The sequence below is a fragment of the Seriola lalandi genome, unplaced genomic scaffold (assembly GCF_002814215.2).
Source record: "Seriola lalandi dorsalis isolate HSWRI2012SDOR001 ecotype SW California unplaced genomic scaffold, Sedor1 jcf7180002054917, whole genome shotgun sequence".
Taxonomy (NCBI): domain Eukaryota; kingdom Metazoa; phylum Chordata; class Actinopteri; order Carangiformes; family Carangidae; genus Seriola; species Seriola lalandi.
The window spans coordinates 1210212-1237467 of NW_019525469.1; the positions used below are offsets into that span (position 1 = coordinate 1210212).

Genomic DNA, 27256 nt, shown 5'->3' on the forward strand with positions numbered 1-27256 from the left:
AAAATGAAGTTATTATTTTTATATTATTAAATTGATACATTAAAAATAAGAAAAATATAAGAAAAATTTATAAGATTTAAATAAATCAATATAAAAATATAAAAAAATGTGAATTATAGTAAATGATTAGAAAATTAATAATTAAAAATAAAATAAAAGTAATCAGTTGACGAAATGAAATTGTAAGAAGTAAAAAAGTAAGTGAACCAATTATTACATAGTTTTAAAGTAAATAAAAAAATTAAAAATAATATTTTTAAAAATATTGAAAAATATGAAGTATGTCTGTCTGTTTGTTTGTACAGTATGTTGACCCTGTGGTGACCTTTGACCCCTCCAGGTGTTCCACACAGGAGGCATGTGACAAGTGGGAGGAGCCTCAACACTTCAACACCCGACTGGACCAGTGTGTCGACATCTCCGTTACCCCGAGCAACATGTCAGTCACCTCCCCGGCAACACAGGTATAAACTCACACATCACTTGCGTTTAATTGTATTTCTATTGATCTCCAGCACCAACATGGAAGACATCAGCTGTGTGGAGTGATGATGAGGAGGCTGAACCTTCATCACATTAACACAGTAAACAAACAGAAATGTCAGATCTCCAACAGGTTCTCCACATGGTTTCATCGTCTGAGCCTTCTTCATTTACTGGATATTTTGTTATATTTGGATGGAAACTTGACATTTAACTGGCTTCTTCTCCATAGCAACAGCCAGAGAGGTTCATGGGAATTGTAGTATTTAGAATATGTATCTGTCAAACTGACAAAAAAAACGCCTGATTTGTAAGAAATCAATTTAGTTTTATTTGTTCCTACCCTCTGATACCATCACCAGGAGCATTACAGGAGATGTTTGTCATGGTTACAATAAGTTCTTCCTCAAGGTTTTTAATATTGACAGAGAGTCTCAATACCCCCCCCCCAGTTGACCATTCAGGTGCAGAACGTCCCGGCTCTGTCCGGAGGTGTCTCCTGTGTGTTTGAGGACCTGAGTGAAAGTCCCGGAGAGGTGATGGCCAAAGGTCAGGTGATGTGTCTGTCACCGTCACTGAGAGACCTGCCAGCACACACACACTCCTACGGTAAGACACACACACACACACACACAAAGGTTTTGTCTGGTGGCGATGTGTTTCTGTGTATTTCTGCTTCCTGTCACATGTTGATATCAGATGATTATCGTTAATAACATCATTATTAATTCTTGATTTCAGGAGAGAAGCGAGTGGTTCAGCTCAGTCTTCGCTCCACAGAGACCGGACATCAGTTCATCACCACCAGCTTCATCTACTACAACTGCTCTGTGCTCAACTCGTAAGTCTGCAGCCTCCTCACCTCCTCTCCTGTATCCTTGTTTCCTCTCTTGTGTCCTTGTTTCTTCTCTTCTCTCCTTGTCTCTACTCCTTGTCTTCTGTTCTGTCTTTTCTGTTAGCTTTCCTTGTCTCCTCTTCTGTCTCCTTTTCTCCTCTCCTTCCCTTTGTCCTTGTTTGCTTACTTCTCTTGTTTCCTCTCCTCTCTTCCCCTTGTGCACATGCCCTCCCCCCTCCCCCTTGGGGGCAGATTGAGGGGTAACATAATCTGCTCCCTGGTTGCTGTGGTAACAGCAGCTCTAAGCCTTGCATACGGAAAATATAGAAATACTTCCTGTCTCCCCACTGAGAGTGTGTATCACACACACACACACACACACACACACACACACCTGGTCGGGTTTGTGCAGGTTCACCGGGTGAAATTTAAAACCTTGTTAAAATCTCACAGACTGACATTAAAACATGTTTTGCCATTTCACCTGTCAGAGTGTGAACGTGCAAGTCTTTATTCTTCTGTCACCTCCATCTCCACTGCTTCCGAGCACAATCATTAATAATGAAATCATTAAATTAAAGTGATCTGCTCCAGATAAGCAGCAGATAATGGTTGGATGGATTAACAGTTAAAACAGATTAATTCTTCTTGGAGCTGCAACAATCAGCTGATGGACTAATGGTCCATAAAAAACAAAACTTATCAGCAACAATTGATTATTACAGCAATAATTGAATAATCGTCTCAGTTATTTCTCAGTAGAAATGTCCAACATTCTCACATTTCAGCTGCAACGTGTAAACATTTTTTCCATGTACAACAATGGACAGGGAGGGAAATTATTTAGGTTTTCCGTAAATGAAATTTAAGAGAAAGAAAAGAAACTGAACTCTGCAGGTCCCTGGAGACTGGGGCGTGATTCAGAGACTGGATCTTAAACAGTCCGGTCCTGGTCTCCAGGCTGGAACACAATGGACAGTCTGGCCTCAGTGAACTGTTTTGTTGATGCAGCCAGAAACCAAACCAGGTTCATCCTCACCTGCCGAGGTCTGTGACAGATCAGAGATCAGCTGGATGTGGACCAGTCAAAGACAACAATGGGCTTTAATCCCAAACACAGACTCCGACTGGCTCCTGAACGTCCAGACTCAGATGTTCAGTATTTTTCTTTCTGTCGTGAAATCTCAAGCACAGTTCTCTCTCTCTCTCTCTCTCTCTCTCTCTCTCTCTCTCTCTCAGGTGTACTTCCTGTGTCAGCAGTGTGTTTCCATGTCACTGGTGTAAATACCGTCACGTCTGCACCAACAACCTGCAGGACTGTTCCTTTCAGGAGGGACGAGTCAGCAACATGGAGGTACACACACACACACACACACACACACACACACACACATGCATAAAAACACACACACAGAGTGAACCTGTGCTGTGCTCTGGGCTCAAAGGTCACACAGGTTAGAGTAATGATGTTTCTTTAGGTGAGTGAAAAAATGAAGCAGGAAAACAAGAAATTTTGGCTTTTATTTATTTACATTAAAAAAATGAAGACTTTGAGGGCACAATATATTTAATATCCATCAGTGTTGCAGCCTGACTCCTTACGTCCCCAGGATCCGGCTGAGCTCCAGCTCAGTTGCGGCTGCGTCGCTGTTTCAGTGTTGCCTGGAAACGTTTCAGGAGCCGAGCGTCTGTTCTTCTACAGAAACATTTGTAATGTTTTCATGTTTTCCAGCTTTGTGAATAATCATTTAGATGCCGTGTGTCTGCACCTGAACGTAACTTTATCTGTCATCACTCATTTTAAATGCCAGTGCATTCGACCTCTCACCACAGCTGCTGTCATTTATATATTTAACTTCAGTACGAACATCATGATTCAGTGATGACAGTGATTAACAGTGTTTTTATTTAGAAGTCAGAACAACTTGATGCTGAATTCAGGTTCATCATAACACAAACATGTGATCCCACAGAACAGGACGACATGCTCTCCCTCCTTCTCCTCCAAACAACAAAAACTAGATTTTCTTTATAGATGTGCTCAGATAAACGCAGTAACAGATGAAATACAGTAAATGATAAAAAAAAAAAAAAAGTCAGTTTTCAGCCAGTTCAGAAAAAATATAGACCCAGCAAGTGGAGGAGTGGGTGTGACCCAACCGTCGGGGGTGGCCCAGTGGGCGTGGCCCAGTGGGCGTGGCACACGGCGGTTAGAACGGCAGCTGATTGCCTCGTTCAGTGAACTTTACAACATTTCCTTCTGAATGAAGCTGTCAGGAACATTTACATGAAAGTCTCTCTGTCAATGACGAATAGAATCAGTTTAACACACGTCTGAAAACTACAGTTATACATTTCTTTATTTTTTACATTTCATTTATTTTTGTTAAACTGGGTTATTTCAGCTCGTTACATGTATCTGAGCTGCAGTGTGTCTGAGTGGAGCTGCTCTCTCTGTCATTACATGGTTCGGTAAACAACTGCGGCTTCAGGTCAACAGTGAAGAGTGGAAATACACGCACACCTTAGTGATGCGTTCAAGGACACTGTGACCTCTGAGATTTAAAATTCAACCGCAGACGAGGGACATTTTCAGAAAACACACCTAAGAGGACGATCAATAATCAGACCTGGAAGACTTGGAAAACAATGATGTAAATTCAGTAATTAGATGTTTTGAAAAAGCTTCATATTCATTATACACTGTAGAGTGTCAGACTGAAGGTTGTCACACATCCAGAACTGTGTAACCGGTTTGAAAAGGAAACGGAAAACCCACAGAAACCTGACAGGTATAAATTAATGTAGAAAAAAAAGGAACACCAGAGGAGCGTCAGTCATTTCACAGAAAACAAACCAGCCTCCAAAGATCGAAATAAGTCTAAAAGCAGAAGCAGGATTTAGTGAGTGATCACTAGGAATGTGACTGATTAAAAAAGAAACCTGCCGACATCCAAGCAGCAGTGATAATCCTGGTTACTAATCATCAGAAATCTAATGTTTTTTATTTTTATATTTAACATCAGACATCATCATTAGACTTTGAAATGATTAATTTAATTCTGGCAGGTGAATCAAGTTGATTTTAAAAGAAGTCAAATTAAAGAGGAAGCCACTGTGTGTGAATCAGTTTCAGAGGCCGTACAGTTTGCTGTGTAACAGGAGCCACAGTGTTACACCAGGTCACTGTGACTAACGAGCCGAGCTGCTCTCAGTCAGCTCGTTATCTCGTTAGCAGAGACGACAGTGAGCAGGGATCCACTTGTTTGGGCGTCTCGTTGACGTGATTGGTGCTCAGTGCATTACAGGGTGACAATAACAACCTCTGATTGGCTAATTGGTTAATGGAAGATGAATAGCCACTTAATTGACATGAAAGCGTCCAATCACAGCAATTAATGTTAATTAGCAGGCATTTAGGCTGAGTGAAGGAGGAGAGATGAGAGTTTCAGAGGAGGGAAAGAAGAGAGGAAAAGAGATCAAGAGAGAAGCAGAAGGAGACAGAAATTTTATTATTTTCACTTTAACCTTTATTTAAACAGGATGAAGTCTCTTTCAGATTAAAAGTCTCTTTTTCATGTCCTGAACACACACACACACACACACACACACAGAGGGAGAGAGGAAGAGTTAAAGATGGAGAAGGACAGAGGGAAGCTGCACAGACTATCTGTTCATCTGTAGCTGAAAATAAAAAGAATCTGTCAGCAGAAAGCAGAAGAGACAGAGCAGCAGCTGTACACACTGTGTCCCACTGTCGTTACACACTCATGAACTAACCACAGACACTGGACTGTCCCACTGTTATTTATTCAGGGACAGTGCACATGATCAGCAGCGCTACAGATGTGGTGGTGTAGCCAAAAGTCTAATTTTCAACAGTTGTCCTTTGGCCAGATCTTAAATGAACCATTAAAACAACAATAAGATACAACATGTAAAATGAAAAATCAGTCCTTACAGTTTGATGCTGTGCTTATGTTACATACTCCTGACACCACTCAGTCCATTATGGTTCTCATATATATAAATCATGTTCAATGTTCTCCTGAAGTTGGAACTTGTGTTGAGATTTGTCATTTTAAAGGCACACTCCTGTGATTTAGTGTTGTGCTTCCATAAAGCTGTTGGACTGATTTATGTTATAATGTGTCTCCAGAAACAAACCCTGAAGACATCACATTGTCAGGATTATTATCTGAGAAAACATCATGTCTGTTTTCAGGACTCATCATCTCCACTACACTGAGCTTTACTGTGTAAATTGGTGGCGTGTCTCTTTAAATAAGACCACAGTGAAATGAACCTTCACTTGTTACAGTGACAGTCAGTTGTGTTTCTCAGCTCATCGTCTTCCTCTCCCGAGGCGTTTCACAGTTCATCTTTCTCAGTCGTCAGTTTGATGTAAAATCATCTTGTGTCATGTTTCTGTCGCCGCGGCGTCGCACTCACCTGTGGCACAGTCTGTCACAGGTGAGCGAGTGTTTGGAGAAATGTCGAGTGTTTGCAGAGAGACTCAGAGCCACGGTTGGCCTTCATCCCAAACACACACACACATACACACACATGAGCTGTTACACAAACGCGTGCTGTCACACAGGCTCCACAGTCACTTCTGGCGTCCACTGTGCTCGCTCCACTTCCTGTGGCGCTAATGGTCTTCCTGTCAGTCACAAGGCAATTAATTACTGTGGTGACGCTCATTAATAAAGGTTTCACTCCAGTGACAGACCCAATGAGATTTTGTGTGTGTGTGTGTGTGTGTGTGTGTGTGTGTGTGTGTGTGGGTGTGGGTGTGGGTGTGGGTGTGGGTGTGGGTATGGGTGTGCGTGCGTGTGTGTGTTTCCAGCAGCCCCAGGAAGTTCCAAAGCTTGGATCTGTCGCCAGCTGTCCATTACTGAACACACACACACACACACACACACACACACACACACACACTCGGCGACAAAGGCAGATAGCTTATCACAGTCTGTCGTCACTGACTGAGAACAGAGACACAGTATGAGTGTGTGTGTGTGTGTGTGTGTGTGTGTGTGTGTGTTGCACTGTTACAGACACACACAGACTCTTACTGTGTTTGTAGAACTGATCATCTGTTAATCAATATTTCTGTTAATGTAAAGAGTGCTTAGACACTGTGTTGTGTCTTTGTGTTTCACATGTCGTTATCATTTTTCAAGCCATCATCATCATCATCTTCAGTTTGTTCCTGGTTCCTCTGATAAAACAAACAGGAATGTGCTAAAAGGTTTTTAGTTCCTCTGGTTTCTCAGTTCCGGGAATTATCCAATATCCAATCAACCAAGAGCTGGTCCGCGTCCCTGCAGGATCCTGGTCTGGTTCATTTTGCTCTGGTAGTTAAAGCCTCCCGCTTCACCACACCAGTGTTTCATACCCAGTCAAACTGGTTATCACCACATGTTCTTGGGGCTACTGCTCTTTAATTTCTCTTATTTACTTTAACTTATACTGGACTGTAAAAAAAAGTCTTCAGCTTTCAAATAAATTAATGAATAGTTTTTATTTCTCAGTGAAGTGCAGTTAAGAACCTAAAGAAAAAACCTAAATCAGATCAGTATTTGCTGTGCTTCACTCAACCCTGACAAATTCGACATTGTCTGAAACCTCTCAGGCTCCGTCCACACTACTACATATTAGTTTTAAACTCATCTCCCCTGCTACGTTTCCTCCTGCCGTCCACAGCCTCCAGAGTTTTTAACACCTAAAACAGAGATGTTCAGAAAACTCTGCTGGGCCCATTTTATTTTGAAAACTCTGGGGTTGGGTTGCAGTACTTTGAAAATGATGATGTCAACACCAACGGTCGCTCCTTGATTACCAGACTACCAGTGGTGAAAGCAACATGGATAATGAATTATAAGTGGAACTGGCCTTGTTGTCTTTGCTAGCAGCTGTTGTTCTGTTCAACTAACCAACTGCAGAGTAGGAAATCTGCTTCCTGTTCACACCGGCTTGCACACGCCCAGTGGTCATGTGATATGTGTTTTCAAGTGTGTTCGTTTAGACAGAGATTATTTGTAATACAGAGCTAAAATGCTCCTCTGAACGGAGATTGCTTTTTGTTTTAAAAAAACAAAAAGAAAACCTATTAGTGTGAACGCTGCCACAGTCTCCTGAAAACCTATTAGTGTGAACACTGCCACAGTCTCCTGGTTCTGTCTGTGTAAAGCTCTTAAGGATCCTCACATCACTGCAACAGATACTGACGCAGAACCGGTGCAGACTCGTCCTCCGACAGACATTAGAGTCACTTTTTATTCTAAAACACTTAGATTTCCACCATGTGTCTGTGCCTCTGTAGTTTTAGTTCAGTGTCTCTTCTGCTCACTCTGAGTTTCTGGCTGTAAAATGTAAAGAGAAGAAGAAGAGCAGGAACTTTTTAAGTCTGGGTGCATTACTCTCAGGAACATGTGGGGTGGGGGTCTGTCAAAGGGCTCTTGTTGACACTGATAGCAGAGTGTGTAGTAACACCTCCCTCTCCCTCTCTCTTTCTGTCTGCAGGGCTGTCCTCAGATCCTCCCAACCTCTGACATCCTGGTCCCGGCTGGGATGGTTCGTCCAATCACGTTGCGAGCTCGTAACCTCCCCCAGCCTCAGTCGGGTCAGAAGAACTACGAGTGTGTGTTCAGCATCCAGGGCAAAGTTCAGCGCATCCCTGCCGTCCGCTTCAACTCCTCCTGCATCCAGTGTCAGAACACCTCGGTGAGACTACACCACCCAGCATGCACTGCTGCTCAGACTATAAAGGGGACACACACACACACACACACACACACACACACACATACACACACACTCAGATGAGACTAGAGTGAAGGTCACTTAGCCCACTGTGAGACTTGCAGCATCAGCAAACACACACACACACACTCTCACTCACATGCACACACAGCTTTCTTCCCTTGTATTGAAACATGGATGACATCACCAGTCTGACTGCACCTCTCCACCCCATCTCTACGGTTGTCACAGCAACGCCAGGGTGACTTTCTCATTAGTCGGAGTGACCCCCCTGACCCTGTGTGTGTGTGTGTGTGTGTGTGTGTGTGTGTGTGTGTGTGTGTGTGTGTGTGTGTGTGTGTGAGTGAGCGTGAGGAAGAGAAAGAGGACCCGTTGACCTTCAGAGGTCAGAGGTCAGATTTCAGGTGGACAGTCGGTATTGATGTGTCTGACTGGGATTCAATTATCAGAAACACACACACATACACACACTCTCAGCAGACTGATTGATTATTGTCCTTTACTGAGAATCGCCATCCACCATCCTGCTTCAGAACACACACACACACACACACACACGCCAACTGTTGTCTCTCTGCTTGCACTCATTTCCTGTCCTTCATCTGTCTTCCTGTCGGTGAGCCCGCCCCAAAGACACCTCACACACGCACACACACACACATACACACAGACACACAGACATACCGCTACTAAATGCAGTGAGCAGCAAGCAACACACACACACACACACACACACACACACACACACACACACACACACACACACACACACACACACACGCCGACACAGTGTTCCTGCTGTCTTAACATTCTGCACACACATTCTTCTCCATTGAGTTTTCAAAATAAAAGCACAGTGGCAGTTTGTCTCCACAGACAGGGGCAGGTTTTACAGTTTACTGTGGTTTTAATGGTTTTAATGATTTTAATGGAATGTAGAGGATTCAGTGACAGTCAGGAGGTGTGAGGCAGGATCACGGTCAAGTCTGATAGGGTTTTATCAAATCCTTTAAGTCCACTTATGGAATCGTTTTTGTTTTGTTTGTTGGAGCGTGATGACATCTGATCCGCTGTAACACCGGTGATAGACTGAGGCCAAGCATTGGTCCTCCTCCAGTTAGGAGGAGTTGGTTAGCTTAGCTTAGCTTAGCTTAGTTAAGCATAACGACCGGAAGCAGGGGCACACAGTATGTAGTTTTCAGTTGTGTTACAGTTGTCTTACGCTGGTGTGGATGTCACACGTTGTTCCTCTGCGTGGTAGCCTCAGCCTGATGGATGATGGTGTGATGAAGTGATGATGTGTGGAAGCAAAGAGCTGAAAGATGAAAGCTGGATGTGAACAGACAGAGGGTGGTAAATGACCACGTTTTCTCTCTCGTCCTCCTCTTTTCATTTACCTCCTCATCTATCTCTCCATCTTTCCTTCCACTCATTCTAAAGGTGTTTTTTACTCTTTTCTTTCTCCTTTCCTTTCTCATCCTTCCTTCATCAATTTTCTCTCCTCTTCTTCTTCCTCCTGTCTCTCTTCCTCTTCCTCTCCCTTCATATCTTTCTCGTCTGCCTTCTTTCCTGTTTTCTGTACTCATTTAAAATGTGCAGAATTGAAGCTTATCTTTCATTTTACAGATGTAGATTCATCTTCCTCCATATTTCCAATGAGTTTGTGTATAAATGACAGTGGTGTCATGTGATGTGTTCATGATCCAAACGCTAAAACAGAGGTGAAAGGAAAACGGGTTCAGCCTCAGTAACAGTGAGTTACCATGAATCTACATCAGATGTTTTCTTGGTTTAAAGAGGGAGTGTTGATGTTGTTACTATGATGAGTCTAGTATCTCCTTCAGTATCAGTGTTAAACTTCCCACCCTGAAACTTCCTCTCTCAGACTCTGTCCCACTCTGACCAAACACATGTGACTTTATTAAATGTGTGTGGTGTTCACTGAGTCTCCACACTGAGGGAGGGGCTGTGGTCACACAGCAGCAGCGTCATTACTGCAGGCGTCATTTAAGGAAATAAGGCATAAGATTGTTGGACTAATAATGAAAACGCTGTTTATTGTATGTAGTTACTGTAGATACTGAGGCTGCTTCAATGCAGTGATATGTCTGATTTTACACATGAACAGGAAGTTCTGTTTCATGAACCATAAATTAGTTTGGATGGAGACCTCCATGTTTGTATTTACAGTCACAGAGGTGAACTTGTTTCCTACAAGTTAATTTAAAGGGTCGTTTCACACAAATCAATTAATAAAATTAAAATGTTTCTCATTATTGTTTCTGGTTGCTTAAATAGTTTGATTCAGTCCGAGACACACATCTCTGAAATGTCACTAACACAATGGAGGGTCTTTAGTTTGTGACACAAAATTTTAAAAGATTGTTACTCTGTACAATCCGCTGAATTACTTCTTTTGGAACTACTTTCTGCCAAAGAAATAGTCCCTCTGTCTATTGTCCACTGTGTGGTCTGAGGAAACCACCCCACCCATAACCAACCCCTCATCCTCATTAGACCAGGGCTCCGCCTCCTCACGATCCAGATTTAACCTCAGACTACAACAGGCTGCAGATCGCAACAAAGAGGTGGGGGCGTGTGTGGAGCCGAGAACTCGGTGCATACCACTTTGCCGCAAGCATACGCTCACCCACCTGTCACTCGAAGCGGCCACGCCCACAATTCTCCATAACTTTAAGCCTTAATTAAATCTAAACAGGTCAGTTATATAAAAATTCACCTCCTGCACAGTTGTCATCAAGGAGGAAATTAGCTAAAGTGACAAAACTGTTTTTTTTTGTACCAGGCTGTAAACATGTTTATTTCTGCTGTAAAGTTGGACATTTTAACATGGGAGTCTATGGGGATTGACTCACATTTGAAGCCAGACTCCAGTGGTCATTAGAGGCACTGCAGTTTTTGGTGCTTCATTGTTGGCTTCATTTCTCAGCCTGAGAGGTTGATGCTTGAGAATGAGCCTCATTGACTGAGAGGATCAACATGAGAAGTTTTAATTAATGAGTGGATGTTGGTTATCTAGAGGAAGGACCTGTCTGTTGTCTGAATCAGCTCTGGATTTCATGAAGCTGTGGAAGTTTGTTTTTTTTTAATTACACTGTCACTGTGTGTTCATGGTTTGACTGAGTTTAGTTTCAGTTTGACTGACAGCTGATGGAGGAGCAGACTGATGCTGATACTGGAAAATGTGTCTCGTTGTTCTGCTCATAATTTTACAGAGGAATCAAATAAACAGACACAGAGTCTCTTTTCGTGTTGCTTGTGCCTGATCAATAACACTGATTAAATCCTGCATTGACACAGTTTGCTGTGAAAGGAGCTCTGCCTGTTCACATTACAGTCTCAGTTTTATATTAATGTAGTTTATGTGTCACACACTGTGTCTGGTTCATGCTGAGGGAAGAGCAGTGAGTCTGAACCTGAGCAGCAGCAAACACCGGTGACTGTGTGATGAGGCCTCTATGTGTTTTACCTGCTGCCGTCAGTTAATGTTGTTGGACACACACACTCATTTCTCACCACCTGTGCAGCTACTTTGTGTGTAACCTTGTTTAGCATTATCACTGCTGCTAGCTGCTGCTCCTCACTGGAGAATGTGTGGTGTTAATAAACCAGGTGCGCAATGCAAGGATGTGTGTTGCGTAGAAGTTCTCCTCTGAATGAGTTGCTAAATTTCAGAGTGGAGCTGTTGAAATGTGCTGCTGCACACAAATCTTCCTTTGCTTGTACACAGGAAACACCTATCTGCAGATGTGACCAGTGTTGTGACTTGGGTGGTTTATATGTTGACTTCAGTTTCATCACACCAGAACCCGGTGGACATGACAGGAACTGCAGCTGATCACACGTCAGCTCTGACTGAAACTCACAGAAAAGAAGAAAATACACACACACACACACACACACACAAACGCATGCGCGTGCATGCACACACACACACACACACACACAGACACACACACACACTCTCTCCTGCTGCTGTTGCCAGGCACCTCTGACTCCATAGCGACAGGCCTAGCGACCGGGCAGGGGTTACCATGGGGATGACAGATCCACACACACTCTCCTACAGTGTCCACCAGCACTGTGACATTAAGACCCAGCAGGAGAGAGAGAGAGAGAGAGACTTTAAAGATAAACAGACAGAGAGGAGAAGAAATATGGACGAGTAAAAACAACTGGGAAACGGGGATTAAGATCGACGTGAGTTTATTGTCCCGGTGGGAAAAATATTTCCCAGTGAATTACACAGAATAACAAACCAAGTAACACACAACATAGATCACACAGTTACCTCACAGCTACACACACGTACACACACACACACACACGCACGCACGCATGCACACACACACACACACACACGCACACACACACACACACACAAACACAAAGGAGGGAAACTTGATGAAGACAGAGTGAGGCAGATTTTCTGCTGCTCACAGCTACTGACACATGAAACTCCGTGTAGAGTCACAACTGAACTGTGTGTGCGCACAATGACACAGTGTTTAAATCAGAGTGTGCTCCTGCTTCTGTTTTATAAATCCAGTCACTATGAAGCTGGACACATTGTCTCATCTCCATCGTCTCACCTCCCACAGTGAGACAGGAGAAACACTCTTAAACAACTGTTTATGTATCAGTACTCATGCCCACTCCAACTCTCATTGGACTGACTGGTTTTGTATCTGTAAACCATCAATGTAGGAGCTTTGTATTTGATTTGTGTGGTATTCCTCCGAGTACGAGGGGGTGATGTAAGGTCGAAGCAGTAATCACGGGTGTTGCTCATTGTAAAGAAGCAAAAGGTTTTTGACTGTTCCCGGACAACTTCGTGTTTAATTATGCATACAAGTCCTATTGGACGTAATGGGCATGCACCGTGATACGAAGCAGTGGTACGGACCGGATATCATTATTCCAGGGACACGTCTACACAATCAGAGTTGCAGTGAGCAGCCAGAAAACAGTCCTGTCACTGTCAGAAATTCACCACATCTCTGCTGACATGAACAGTTTTTAACACTTAGCTGCTCAAAGTTGCAACTCAAACAGTTTGACTCAACCGAACTCAACCATTATCCCTGTGATGCGTAACCATAACCTAACCGTAACCTAACCCAGGACCAAACCTGAACCACAGGGAGCAGCTGAGGACACATCCATTCTGCTGTGACTCAGCTTAGAAACAGCCTGTGGAGACTCTGGTACTAAACCCTGTAACTCTGGAGGACGAGGATCAGACTTTGGTGGTTCGGTTGTGTGGTGTGAGTGTGTGATCAGTCACAGCGTCAGACGTCAGGTTTGAACTGCACTGAGCTGCGTTCAAGAGACTTCTGCCACTGTAAGAGCTACAGATAAGAGCTGCGTTCACCAGCATCACCTCTGATCCTCATCTGTGCTGTCGGGTTGTTCAACAGTGTGGTGTGTGTGTGTGTGTGTGTGTGCGTGTGTGTTCGCGCGCGCTGTGTTCAGTAGCCTAAGTTATGATGCTGCTCTCTTGGGCTCAGCTGGCTGCTTTTAATGGAAATTCAGGGCATTAGACACACACACATCTCTCTCCTTGGTTGTCCACATATTTCAGCTGTGTGGTCATCACTCTGACACACACATACAGAGAGAGAGAGAGAGTTATGAATAATGTGGTCGTTCTTGCGGCTCTGCAGAAAAGATCATTTTAATATCAACGCTTTATTAATTGCAGCTGTGTGTGTGTGTGTGTGTGTGTGTGTATGTGTGTTAATGAAATGAGCAGGAGACCAGAGTCGGTGAGACTCATTGATTTTCAATCTTTCAGAAAACACAACTCCTCTCTACTTTCACTGATTCAATGTGCACGCACACACATGGATGTGTGTGTGTGTGTGTGTCAGATTATCTGGTGCCATTCGAGTTGAGCTGACATATTCAGGACACAGCCTCTCTGCCTTTTCGTCAGTAGTGGGGAGGATGAGTTGTGTTGTTCATTTTGCAAAGACTACACACACACACACACACTAACACACTCACACAGTTATATTTTTTGTTCCATTAACACCCCACTGTTTATCTAAGATGAGACACACAGAGACCTGCTGGTAGATCAGGTTCCTATCAGCTCTAAATCCATTATGTTGTTTCTCTGACTGCTTTTTGTTGGTTACCATGGAGACCTGCAGCCGCCATGACAACACTGCTATTCCCTGTGTGTGTGAGGTTTTTCCATCCCTTCTGTCCTCAGAGCAGAGTCTGTGGTAATAGCACTGTTACATCTGTTTGCTGCACGAGGATTTGGTTTTTCCATTGTTTTTGCTTAACGGTCCCATTTAGTATCAAGGTAGATGTCATGTGTTCTTTAATTATAAAGCAAGTCTAGGTTCTATATTAATACTGTGAAAGTACCAAAGTGCTTAATCCTTAAAACAAGCCGTCAGGACTTCTGTAACTTTGTGATGTCACAACAAAGCAGTCACTGCCCCCAGCCACACCCTAAGCCCGCCCACCTGCCCCCACCATCCAAACTTGCAGGATTTGGTGTTTACCTGAAATCTCAGAAAACAGCCAGCCAATCAGAAGAGAGGCTCAGAGCCTCTCAGAAATTATTTTTACATACAATTAAACTGCAACTAATAATTTCTGTCGGAAACAAAATTGCAGCCAGATTCTGCAGTATGAACTCTATTAGCATGTAGCCTGTTAGCTTCACTACCTTAGATCACCATTGTAACAGTGGCTCCTCTTCCTGGGGTCCGCATACATTTCTAGATAATACTTCAGTGACAGCAGGTACATCACATTCATATCATTCATACTCACAATAAATACACAACACAACCCTCACAATGCACAACAGCCAACACCAGCTCAAAACTTCTAACACATACACATTTCTTTAATAACTGAGAAAAGAAAACGCTTCACAATTCAATCTGCTGAGTCACAAATAAAATAAAATAAAATCAAAGTGGGATGGATTAGCTCCCTGTCTTCAGAAAAAACATAAACATAAAATTCTGATGCATTGTCAACACAGTTGTACCATGTGTTGCTGCTGTTATTAAACATATTGACAGTGGATCTTGATGTTAATTTATTCTTGCAGTGTTTTTAAAATAAGTTGCCTTCATCTGCCAGTTTACTTTGTCTCCTCAGTTTCTTCCTCTTTAATTAAATTTCTTCCTTCTGCCTGATGATAATTAACACAGAATTGAATTTTCTGTTTCCCAATTAAAAAGTGTCAGACTCTTTAACATACTCCGTCTCTGTGTCTCTGTAGTACTGGTATGAGGGCGACGAGACCGGAGACCTCCCCGTGGATTTCTCCATTGTCTGGGATGGAGATTTCTTCATCGACAAGCCTGCGTCTATGAAAGGTAAAAATTTGCTCTTCCTCCTCCTCAACATCATCATCATCCTCATCAGCCAACACAAACTTCACGTCTCTGAAAACGTTCAAACCTCCTGAGTCTGTGAGGAAGACGAGGGTTCAGGCTCATTCAGCTGCACAGGAAAATAATCATCATCACTGATTTAATGAGGATGTCAACAGAAACATAAACTGACTCTTAATGCATGAAGCACGTTTTCTTTGATTTAATCATGATGTGAATATGTTTGGGTTTGTTATTTAATTTAAGATTAAACAGATGAAATTATGGAAATAATTGTTAAAAAAAACACACCTTTGGATACTTTACTTTGAAAATGTGAATATTTTTGTGTATTTAGTGATAATATTTTTGTTTATATCACTTATGAAACTACCCATATGCAAATGTCTATACATATTAGTTTTCAATAAATGAAATAAAGTATATGTACACATAAAATAAAAACATATATGTAAAAATTATAATAAAAAACCTATTAGAAATTTGAACAACTTGATATATTGACATGTATGTCTAGTGGGTTCCAAGAGTCTAAGACCACTTTCCAATAATGTGAAGATAGACATGTTTAGAATTAATAAGAAAAACATATGTAAGCGTATAGAATTTTTATACATATATTGTTGCATATAGAAATGAAATACTTTATATATTGTTAACATATATGGGCACAACATGTTATACCATATAGAAATTTATCATAGTTATTTTTGATATGTGTACATATACAAATTTTACTATGAGTATTTCATATATGTTATAAACTTATACTCTTACTCTTCATATATCCATGTATATGTATATATGTATGTGATAATAATATATCCCATAACAGGTGACATGTATGGCAACATCACTCTTACATATATGTCATACATTGCCTTTTTGTATGTGTACAAGGGCAGCTTCCAGCAGAATCTATAATCAATAGATCAATAAAGCTGATTGTGTGTCATTGTGTTTGTCAGCGTTGCTGTATAAGTGCGAGGCTCAGCGCTCCAGCTGCGGTCAGTGTCTCAAAGCTCCCGCCACCTTCGAGTGTGGGTGGTGCACAGAAACCAGGAAGTGTCTCCTGCATCAGCACTGCCCCTCCCCTGAGCAGAACTGGATGCACCACGGTCGACACAATCTGCGCTGCAGCCACCCGCGCATCTCCAAGGTAGGGAGTCACACCTGGGACCTGCAGGGGTCAAAGTAGAGAGTGGGTGAAGGTTTCTGTGTGTCTGATCCTACTTCTCTCTGCAGGAAGATAAAACCAGTCTGCCCTGTCCTGTGTGTTATCAAAGATCAATAACTGACAGCTGATTTGCCCCTACCACACAGATTGACCCTCTGACAGGACCTCGGGAGGGGGGTACGCGGGTCACGATCGAGGGGGAGAACCTGGGTCTGCAGGTGAAAGAGATCGCTCATGTCCAGGTGGCTGGGGTCCGCTGTAACCCCGTCCCCTTGCAGTACATCAGCGCTGAGAGGTCAGTGTGTGTCAGCATGTGTGTGTGTACATGTTAATGAGTGTGTCAGAGGTTTCTGACTCCTCCTGTGTGTGTGCAGGATCGTGTGCGACATGGCCGAGGCTCTGCTCCCTCACTCTCCAGGCGGTCCTGTAGAGCTCTGCATCGGCGTCTGCAGCGCAGAGTATCGGACCCTCTCCACCCAGACCTACTCCTTCGTGGTGAGTGTCAGAGAAACAGAATCAGCTGCTTTGTTTAGTTGGACTCAGTAACCAGGTTACTGTCAGCGTTCCTGTGAACTGATTCCTTAAATATCATGTCTCTGTAATCGGGGGGGTGAGACCTGATCTCCCAGCGGCTGTAACGTCGTGTCCCTGTATCCACCCAGCTGCGTTTGTAATTGTTTTTTTTTTTACATGTGAGCAGGACAAAGACAGAGAGAGTATCAGTGTGACAGCAGAGTGGAGAGATGAGAGGACAGATTATTACAGACTGATTAGACTCTGGGTCGTAGGAGGAAGTAAACAAAATGTTATTACTGCAGCCGCTTCATTTTGATGTCTACTGTCTGTGTTGCACAGGATTTCACTTCTTTACCTCTTTTACTTCCTGTAGAATCTGTCAGTGTAGAAATCATGATGAAATTTACATTAGAATATAAAAAACTTTTGATCCAAACACAAGCTGGTTTTAATGATGATGATGCTAGTCCACAGTTAGATTACACACCTCACTTTCACATTCAAACCATAGACTGTAAATAAAGATGGAGGTTGCCTCTGTAATGTCACTGACAGATTTCTGAAGAGCAGTTTTGAAAATCAGAGTGAAGCTGCTCACCGTTGCCATCTTGGCAGTGCCTGACTCCGCCCCTAACTCCCAGGTCATCCAAAAATAGGCGAAGAGGTGGGGTGTGTGTGGAACTGAGACTTTGGTGCATTTCGGTTTGTGGCAAGCATATGCTCACCCACCTGTCACTCAAAGCCTTAATAAAATGTAAACAGGTCATGAAAAAAGTAATGAAAGAGGAAATTAGCTGTAGTGACCAAAACTGCTTTTTTTTACCAGGCTGTAGACGGGGATTGACTCACATTTCGAGCCAGTCTAGTGGCCATTAGAGGAACTGCAGTTTTTTCCTTCAAATTTCCTTTTTGCCTCCACTGTCACTATAAATCTGTGAAGTCAGTCAGAGACATGACAGATTTCCTTTTGTTCTTCCTCCTCCTTTTCCTTCTCTTCCTCCTCCAGAGCCCCAGTTTCAGTCGTGTCCGTCCAGAGAAGGGTCCCGTCTCCGGGGGAACCAGACTGACAGTGACTGGTCGACATCTGGACGCCGGCAGCACCGTCACCGTTTATATTGACAAGGAGGAGTGCCTGTTCGTCAAGTCAGTTTGGATCCACTCACTCTGATCAATCAATTTAATGTAATGTAATGTTAAAGAATGAAGATGTGTAATGTATCCTTCCCCACCTCCTTCCTTCTCCCAGACGTACCAATCGGGAAATAATCTGCATAACTCCCGCCTCCCTCTCGGGCTCTGGCCCCGCCCCCATCCGTCTGATGATTGACAAGGCCGAGGTGACGAGCTCAGAGACCAAATACATCTACACCGAGGACCCGACTATCACCAGCATCGAGCCAAACTGGACCATCCTCAAGTAAATACTCTCACATCCAGACCCTCCCCAGGACTAATTAATCACAGTATTGATCTGTAACCTGTGTGTGTGTGTGTGTGTGTGTGTGTGTGTGTGTGTGTGTGTGTGTGTGTGTGTGTGTACAGTGGCAGTACAGTGATAACAGTGACAGGAACTAACCTGCTGACCATCCAGGAGCCAAAAGTCAGAGCCAAGTACGGAGGAGTGGAAACTAATAATGTAAGAACCTGAACACCTGAAACCACAGACACACCTGAACCTGATCACACCTGAACCCCAAAACAGCTGCTTTAGATATTTTCTGCGTTGCATGAACTAAATATGTTTTATGACAAGTTTAAGAAGCGTTGTCTCTTCCCTCCAGTTCTGCACCGTGGTCAACGACAGCACCATGACGTGTCTGGCTCCTGGTCTGGTTTACAGTAAACCCAACCCACCAGAGGGGGCACTGCGGCCCGATGAGTTCGGCTTCATCTTTGACCAGGTAACACACACCACACACACACACACACACACACACACACACACACACACACACACACAGTTTAACTATCAGCAGCTACAGTTTGGAGGATTTACATGAAGTCACATGACCGACAGCTTACTGTGACACAGGTTATGTGAATATTCTGGTCCCATCCAGGTGTCCTCTCTGCTGGTCCTGAACTCAACCCCCTTCACACACTACCCCAACCCAACCTTTGACCCCCTGGGGAACTCTGGGATCCTGGAGGTCAAACCGGGGTCGCCCATCATCCTGAAGGTGAGAGAAAAGGAAGTTCTAAAGGAAGTTTAGAAGAAGAAGAAGAAGAAGAGACTCAGTCTGACTGAGACACAGCATTTATACATTTTGTGTGTGTGTGTGTGTGTGTGTGTGTGTGTGTGTGTGTGTGTGTGTGTGTGTGTGTGTCTCTGTGTGTGTTCAGGGTAAGAATCTGATCCCTCCTGCCCCCGGTAACAACCGTCTGAACTACACGGTGCTGATTGGAGAGTCTCCCTGCCTGTTGACCGTGTCAGAGAACCAGCTGCTCTGCGATTCGCCCGATCTCACCGGAGAACAGCGAGTCATGGTGAGTGACAGGAGCCTTAGCCCGCCTCTTCTTTTTTACCTGAACGTGATTGGTTCACACAAAGCAACATGCAACACTGAAAGAAACACACTCAGAAGAGGAGGGATTTTCTTCATCAATGATTAATCTGTCGATCATTTTACAGCTGATTAATTAATGTTTGGATGAGAAAAGGGGGAGGAGGACAAAAAGGAGAGCAGGAAAAAAAGAGGAAGAAGAAAGGGAGGAGAGGATGGAGGGTAAAAGAAGAGGAAGAAAGAAGGAAATTAAGGAGAAAAGAACAGGAAAGGAGAACAGAGGAGAAAGGACTAGACAGGAAGAGGAGGGCAAGAAATGAAAGGAGGAAGAAAAAGGAGAAAAAAGAGGAGAAATTAGTGAAAAAAGTAAGAAAGAAAAAAAGAATAAAAGGACAAAAGGACAAAGTGGAGAGAAGGAGGAGGACAAAGGAAAGGAGAGGAGGAAAGAGAAGCAAAAAAAGCAAGGAGGTGAAAGGAGTTCCGACAGGAGAGGAATAAAATGAAGGAAAGAAGAAGAAATGAGAGAGGAGGAGAGGAAAGGAAGAGGAGGAAGAAGGTGAGAGACAGAATTGGGGGGGCAAGAGGCTAATAGGACGAAGAAGGAATGAGGAGGAGTAGAAGAAAAGAGAGAGAGGGCAAGAAAAGAGGAGAGGAGGAAATGAAGGAAAAAACTGAGAGAAGGAGGAGGAGAGGAAAGAAAAATGAGGAGGGGAAAAAGAGGGAGGAGGAGGAGGAGGTCTTTATAAAGGTGAAAGTCATTAAGTGCAGCCGCAGGGAGTCATGGGTAATTGGTCTGATATCACACATCAGAGAGAGACACACACACACACACACACACACACACACACACACACACACACACACATTGGTGTTCAAAGTAAAGTCGGTATCAATGAACAGATTTTCCTACAAGACAAACTATTGATACATTATTAACACTAATGATTATTAATCGATACAGAATGATGTAAGAGCTTCCTCTGTTTCATCAACTTGTCTTTTATTCATATGAACTGTTTTATAATCGATACTCAGAACCTGCAGACAGGAAACGCTTTAATAAAACATTCATACAACAAAGTCAATTAATAATATAATATGAATGTAGGTGTGTGTGTCTCTGTTAGTGTGTAGATTCATGTGTGTGTGTGTATCCTCATTGTGTGTATGTGTCTAGATTTGGAAATTTCTTGAAAATATTTTCAAAATAAAACTAATTTTGAGGGAAAATATCAGTACTATTATGTGGAAAATACACATTTTCTATATGGCCAAAAGTATATCGACACGTCTCTTTAAATACTTTGGTGTATCAATGTTATATATATTATTTTAGACCAATATTTCTGGTGTTTTTGACTCGTGGACCCTGTAAAATGTTGAAATGTCCACTCGTTATTCCTCACAAGTGATAAGTGCTTTTTTATTCTGATAATTTATTCTTAGTCCAGTCCTTGCTCCTCCGTGACCACTTATTTGACCCCCACTTTCATCGAGGCTGCTCCAGTCTCTTAAATGTGTCTCAGAGGATTTTGTCAACCTTACAATTTTGAGTGGGTTGCACTGAGTTTTTCTTCAATCTGAGCCTCGTTGGACCCTGTTTATGTTTCAAGATTCACTTTGATGTGGAAGAAAAATTTCAGTTGTTGTTCAAATGGATAAAACACTGTCTTTGTCAGCATTATCTTATGCAACACTGATTAAAAAAACTTGAGTTACAGTATTATATTATAGAATAAGCTGATGCTAATGAACAATTAGTATTATTTCTCAGCTCAGTGTTTCTCAGATCTGATTATATGCCCTTTTCTTACTTCTTTCAGGGTGATGACAGTTAAGAATGTTCAGTGTGCTGTTGCTACTGTAAAAAAAAAAAAAAAAAGTAAAAAAAAAAAAGTGTGACACTGTTGTCTCTCTCCTCTAGATCCTGGTTGGTGGTCTGGAGTACTCCCCGGGTATGCTCCATATCTACTCTGACAGCGCCCTGACGCTTCCTGCCATCATCGGTATCGGAGCAGGTGGAGGTGTCCTGCTCATAGCGATCATCGCGGTGCTGATCGCCTACAAGAGGAAGACTCGTGATGCAGACCGGACTCTGAAACGGCTCCAGTTGCAGATGGACAACTTGGAAAGCCGGGTGGCACTAGAGTGCAAGGAGGGTATGTTCTGTAGTAGGAGGATGTTGTGGTTGTACAGTATGCATCTTGGAGCGCTACAGCATCAGACCAACTAGGAAGCAGTAGTGAGCTGCAACTGAAAATAAGCAGAAAAACATCTAAAGGTTTTGGTTCAGTTTTGATCCTCTGGTTTGTTCAGTTTGCCTGATTTTTAAGTGCCAATATCTAAGCCAAGCTAAGCTAAGCTCAGTTTAGCATCCATGAATATGGCTGTGTAAGTAGGAAAATTATTAATATTCAAAAAACATAAACGTTTGAAAACGCTCTACAGTTCTAGGCACTACAGGTTAAAATACAATTGAAATGTCACCGATAAAGCAAAGATAAGAGATAGAGGTAGCAGACCAGCTCTTAATTAATCTCATCACCTGGCTTCAAACATGTTCAAACTGTCATCTCCACATTGGTGGACATTAAAAAAAAAAAGGATTTCTGAGTTGTTTTGCTTTTTTCCATGAGGTGTTCCTGTTTGATGGCCGAGTTGTTCAAATGTTGGGTTTTTGTGGAGATAAATCAGTGAATCATCAGCGTAACAAGATAAATACAAGACATGGTGCTAATAGATGATTTGGCAGAAACAACATGGGCCTAAAACTGAACCTTGAGGAACTCCTGAAACAATTTGTTGGTTTAAAAGTAACTTGACAAAAGAAATTGTAATTTTTCATTTTCATTTAAATTGTTTAAGTAATTTAATTAGAAGAAACTCTGAATCTTTTGCTTGGTATAGTTTAAATATTTGTACAACCAAATCAAAGAAGTGCTGATATTCAGTACATCATTACTCCCTCTTGTGTGGTATTGCTTAAGTATATTCACCTCACAAAAAAGTACTGCTGGTGTTTAACACAACAAACTCCTCCTAACTGTGTTTTTGATTCCCCCTCCCTGCAGCCTTTGCAGAGCTGCAGACAGACATCCAGGAACTGACCAACGACATGGATGGAGTGAAGATCCCCTTCCTAGAGTATCGGACTTACACCATGAGAGTCATGTTCCCAGGAATAGAGGAACACCCAGTCCTCAAGGAGCTTGACGTAAGTACAACACAACACAAACATCTCCTCATTACATCCATCTGCTGAACAAATACCAGGAACGTTACAGACGCTCATCAGAAATATTCAGAGCTGCTCTAAAAATCAGTAACTTTCAGTGTGAAACAGAACAACTCTCCACAGTGTCTGCTGCGTCCCTGCCTCCATGCAGCTTTAATTAAGTGAACCCAGCAGGAAGCTCTGAGCCACTGAACCTCTGTTCTCAGCATCCACAGCCATGAATTAGATTTTCTCAGATCCTAATGACTAGGTGTGGAAGTAGATTAGTCCCTGGGTGGAGGGATTTCCATGAATTTGATGAGAAATGGCAGAAAAAGTTTCTTTGTGTGAAGCTCAGTTCTCAGTGGACTGATGGGAGCTCCAGAGGTTTCTCTTGTTAATCCACTGAATCTTTTTTTATTATTATTTCCAAAAAATGTTTGATCCTTGTCCTCGTTTAGGTTTATTGAAGTCTGAATGAAAGTGAGAGCTGGGCAACATGACAATATCTGCAGTGAGATGGTTTAAATGTGATTGGGACATTTATAAATATAATATTTCTAATGCAACATGAAAAAATGTTTGTTATTATTTCAGTCTCCAATGGCATTTCTTTGGCAGAGTGATCGATTATCTCCTCTAACATTTGAATTTAGCGACTTTTGGGGGTGTAGCTATGGATACAACTCCCCATTCTTTTTAGCCAATATTTGTTCACATTTGAGCAAAATGACACAATTAAATTATGCAGAATTCTTCATATATCATCAGAGATAATAATCTCCCCTGAAAGTGTAAATTAAATCTAAAAATATGTGTATCACCTCTGAGTGTTCAGATTTGATTCAGTTAAGATTTTACTGGTTTAACCTCAAACAGACATTTCTGACAGGTTATTTCATTTCTGAACAATTTTTCTGATAATTTTCCATTAGATGTAATATAAAAACACATCTATTTAGCTTTTATAAGCACCATAATAACATGTAATAAATGGTTTATAACAGACTGTAATGTAGTTGTAAACAGTGTTTATTAATTTTCATTATTTGTTTTACATATTTTGTATTATTCCAGCTGTTTTACTATATTTTCTTTGTTCATTATCTGTTTCTACAGCAGCCTCCACAGGAGGAGTTAGAGCCGTTAACAAACACAAACAACAAAATTTATAACTGCATTATAACTACATCATCGTCTGTTATAACTGCTGATAAATATGAAACTGGCAGCAGTGAAGTGTCACGTTTTATTCATTTATTTAAACATTATGTTTTCAGTAGTGCTTAAATTTTATTATTAGATGTTCAGGAACATAAACTATGTGTATATACAGTATATCAAAATATAGATTTGTGGAATCTACATATATTAGAATGATTTAAGAAATATACCATGAAAAATAATTCTAAGTGGAAATTTCTCATGATTGTGTTTTCATCTGTTAGTTTCCAGTGTTAATTGAATGAATCTGAGTCTAAGGCAAACTGATGTTGCACTAACCGGCTTCGTTAAAAATATGTGAGTTTCTCAGTTAAAACTCGTCCATAGGAGAAAGTTCTTGATGCTGCTGGTTTATTATTGTTCACAGGACCAGAACCTGAATCTCCTTCAATCTGGTTCCCTTGTACACAGTCAGGTTCCATCAGGTCTTCGGTACTATAAGTAAAATATATGTGTGTGTGTGTGTGTTTCAGTCTCCAGCTAACGTGGAGAAAGCTCTGCGTCTCTTCAGTCAGCTGCTGAACAACAAGATGTTCCTTCTGACCTTCATCCACACTCTGGAGGCTCAGAGGTCGTTCTCCATGAGGGACAGAGGGAACGTTGCCTCGCTGCTGATGGCCGCTCTGCAGGTACCTGAGGCTGCTAGCCATGGCTGCAAGGCCCATTAATACTTGGATAATCATTCATCTAATTACAAACAGATGTTATTCGATGATCTGTGGCTGTTGAAAGTCGGTATTAGCTGGATTAGTAGATGATGTATCTGTTAATATTATACATTTCTCTGAGGCATCGAATTGTTAATTTGTGCTAATATCTGTCAATAATGATGTTTTTATAACTGTTAAAAATTGTCAATAACTCTTTATTAGATGTTAGTAAATGTGTTATATTCATAAATCTCTTAACTGGTTAATGGACATTTTGTAAGAGTTATTATACATTTATAACTAGTTAATAGAAGTTTAGTAGCCACTGATATATCAATATATGTACTTATAACCTTTTTAACAGATGTTGTTTTTCTGTTAAAACTTGTCAATAATTGGTTAGTAGATATTTTGTAGCTGTTATATGACAGAATAATAGTTTGATTTATGTTTTCTAGCTGTTGATACCTGTTGATAACTGGTTACCAGCAGATAAACAGGTCCTGACTGTGTCTCTTCAGGGTCGTATGGAATATGCTACAGTGGTGTTGAAACAGCTGCTCGCCGACCTGATCGAGAAGAACCTGGAGAACAGGAACCATCCCAAACTGCTGCTGAGGAGGTCAGTGCTCCAGCTCCAGTCTGTAAACATCAACTCAAACCAGCAGCTCAGTTAATAACAGACAAACTGCTGCAGCAACTGATGCTTTATGGCATTATAATCCAATAATATAATCTACATTATTCTAATGTGGGCCCTTCTGCATAATGAGAACTTTATCTGTTGGTACTTTCAGTGTATCTTGTTGCCAATACATTTACTTCACTAAGATTCTGAATGCAGCACTTGAACTTGTAGTGACGGTACTTTTACTTGAGATCTCTGTACTTCTTCCTCTGCTGCTGTTGTATCAATGGAAACATATTGACCTTTGTGAATAAAATATCTTGGATTGTGGTTCAAACAGCTGAGCTGACCTTTGACCTCTGTGTGTTCAGGACGGAGTCTGTGGCTGAGAAGATGCTGACGAACTGGTTCACCTTCCTGCTGCATCGATTCCTCAAGGTGACCTATCACATCCGTCCTCATTCCTTCAACTCTTCCCTCCCCTCCTTTCCTTCTCCTCTTGCTCTTACTCACTCCTTGTTCTCTTCCCTCCTCTTTTCCTTGCTCCCTTCCCTTCTTCCTTCTTCCTGTCCCTAATGGACCTCGTTAAGCTCTGCCTCTCCAGTCTGACCGTGACCAATCAGATCAGAGCTGCAGTTGATTTATTCATAGAAATGATGGGGATTGATGAAATCCTGCTGCTGATGAGTTTTCAGGATTAAAGTGTGTTAATGAAGGTCTGTCTGTCTGTCTGTCTGTCTGTCTGTCTGTCTGTCTGTCTGTCTGTCTGTCTGTCAGGAGTGTGCCGGTGAGCCCCTCTTTATGCTCTACTGCGCCATCAAGCAGCAGATGGAGAAAGGACCCATCGACGCCATCACAGGAGAAGCTCGCTACTCTCTGAGCGAAGACAAGCTCATCAGACAGCAGATCGACTACAAGCAGCTGGTAACACACACACACACACACACACTGTGACACTAATAGTACACTGATAGTTTCAGCTCTTAATGATGGCAGAAAACAGATCTCAGATTTTAGTGTGTGGCTCCACAGTTAAAAGGTTATTTCTGATGGCGAAGCACAATCAAGATCCAGGGGCCCTTCAGGGGCCCCCAGACAGACAACGTGTAGGAACACGATGATATTAAATCATGATATTATTAAGTCATTATATCATAATATATTTTCTGCCTTACATAAGATGCTACAGCAGAGTAAAAAACAGAAAGTAGGATGTGCTCTGTGTGTGTGTGCGTGTGTGCGTGCGCGTGGTGGTTAAAAATATCCAATTTAACAGCCGGTTGATAACGATATCTTCCTCTCTGTGGCGACAATGTGGCAAAAACACACACACACAAACACACATATAATAAAGTTTGGCTCAAACAGATGACTCTATCCTCCCACTCTCTCCCCCTCCCTCTCTCTCAGACTCTGATGTGTATTCCTCCGGAGGGCGAGGCGGGAACAGAGGTGCCGGTGAAGGTGTTGAACTGTGACACGGTGACTCAGGTCAAAGACAAATTGCTGGACGCCGTCTACAAAGGAATCCCGTTCTCACAGAGACCGCAGGCCGACGACATGGACCTCGGTAACTGGTCACATCACAGACACATCACTTAATCTTAAACACTATTATGTAATATATAATTATATTACTGATGCTAATCATTGGCATATCCCACACTCTGATAATCAAAAAGAAATTCCACTTGTCATTCACTAAATGGAAGATGATTCATAAAAACTAACAGTGACATTATGTAAATAACTTTAAAGGGGATTTAAAGGGTTAAAATCCTGAAAATGAAAATCGTTCTGATCAGGACTGATGTTGGTTAAAAAAAATTAACTCTGTGAAAGTGGAAAATAATTTTTGTCCTCTAAGGA

General features: G+C 42.1%; 1 protein-coding gene across 1 annotated transcript in view; it reads left to right on the forward strand.

Annotated features, from left to right (window-relative positions):
* The window catches only part of plxna3 (plexin A3), a 119305-nt gene that overhangs the window by 78457 nt on the left and 13592 nt on the right, over positions 1–27256 (forward strand). Inside the window, exons 9-30 of the mRNA XM_023431165.2 lie at positions 341–464; positions 936–1092; positions 1225–1324; positions 2558–2672; positions 7844–8044; positions 15360–15456; positions 16443–16633; positions 16798–16946; positions 17026–17146; positions 18174–18310; positions 18414–18584; positions 18710–18803; positions 18949–19068; positions 19228–19347; positions 19511–19654; positions 21596–21830; positions 22743–22885; positions 24583–24738; positions 25281–25381; positions 25759–25825; positions 26165–26311; positions 26798–26957. Of these exons, the coding sequence (XP_023286933.2) occupies positions 341–464; positions 936–1092; positions 1225–1324; positions 2558–2672; positions 7844–8044; positions 15360–15456; positions 16443–16633; positions 16798–16946; positions 17026–17146; positions 18174–18310; positions 18414–18584; positions 18710–18803; positions 18949–19068; positions 19228–19347; positions 19511–19654; positions 21596–21830; positions 22743–22885; positions 24583–24738; positions 25281–25381; positions 25759–25825; positions 26165–26311; positions 26798–26957 (3050 nt within the window). The remainder of the gene's footprint in view (positions 1–340; positions 465–935; positions 1093–1224; positions 1325–2557; positions 2673–7843; positions 8045–15359; positions 15457–16442; positions 16634–16797; positions 16947–17025; positions 17147–18173; positions 18311–18413; positions 18585–18709; positions 18804–18948; positions 19069–19227; positions 19348–19510; positions 19655–21595; positions 21831–22742; positions 22886–24582; positions 24739–25280; positions 25382–25758; positions 25826–26164; positions 26312–26797; positions 26958–27256) is intronic.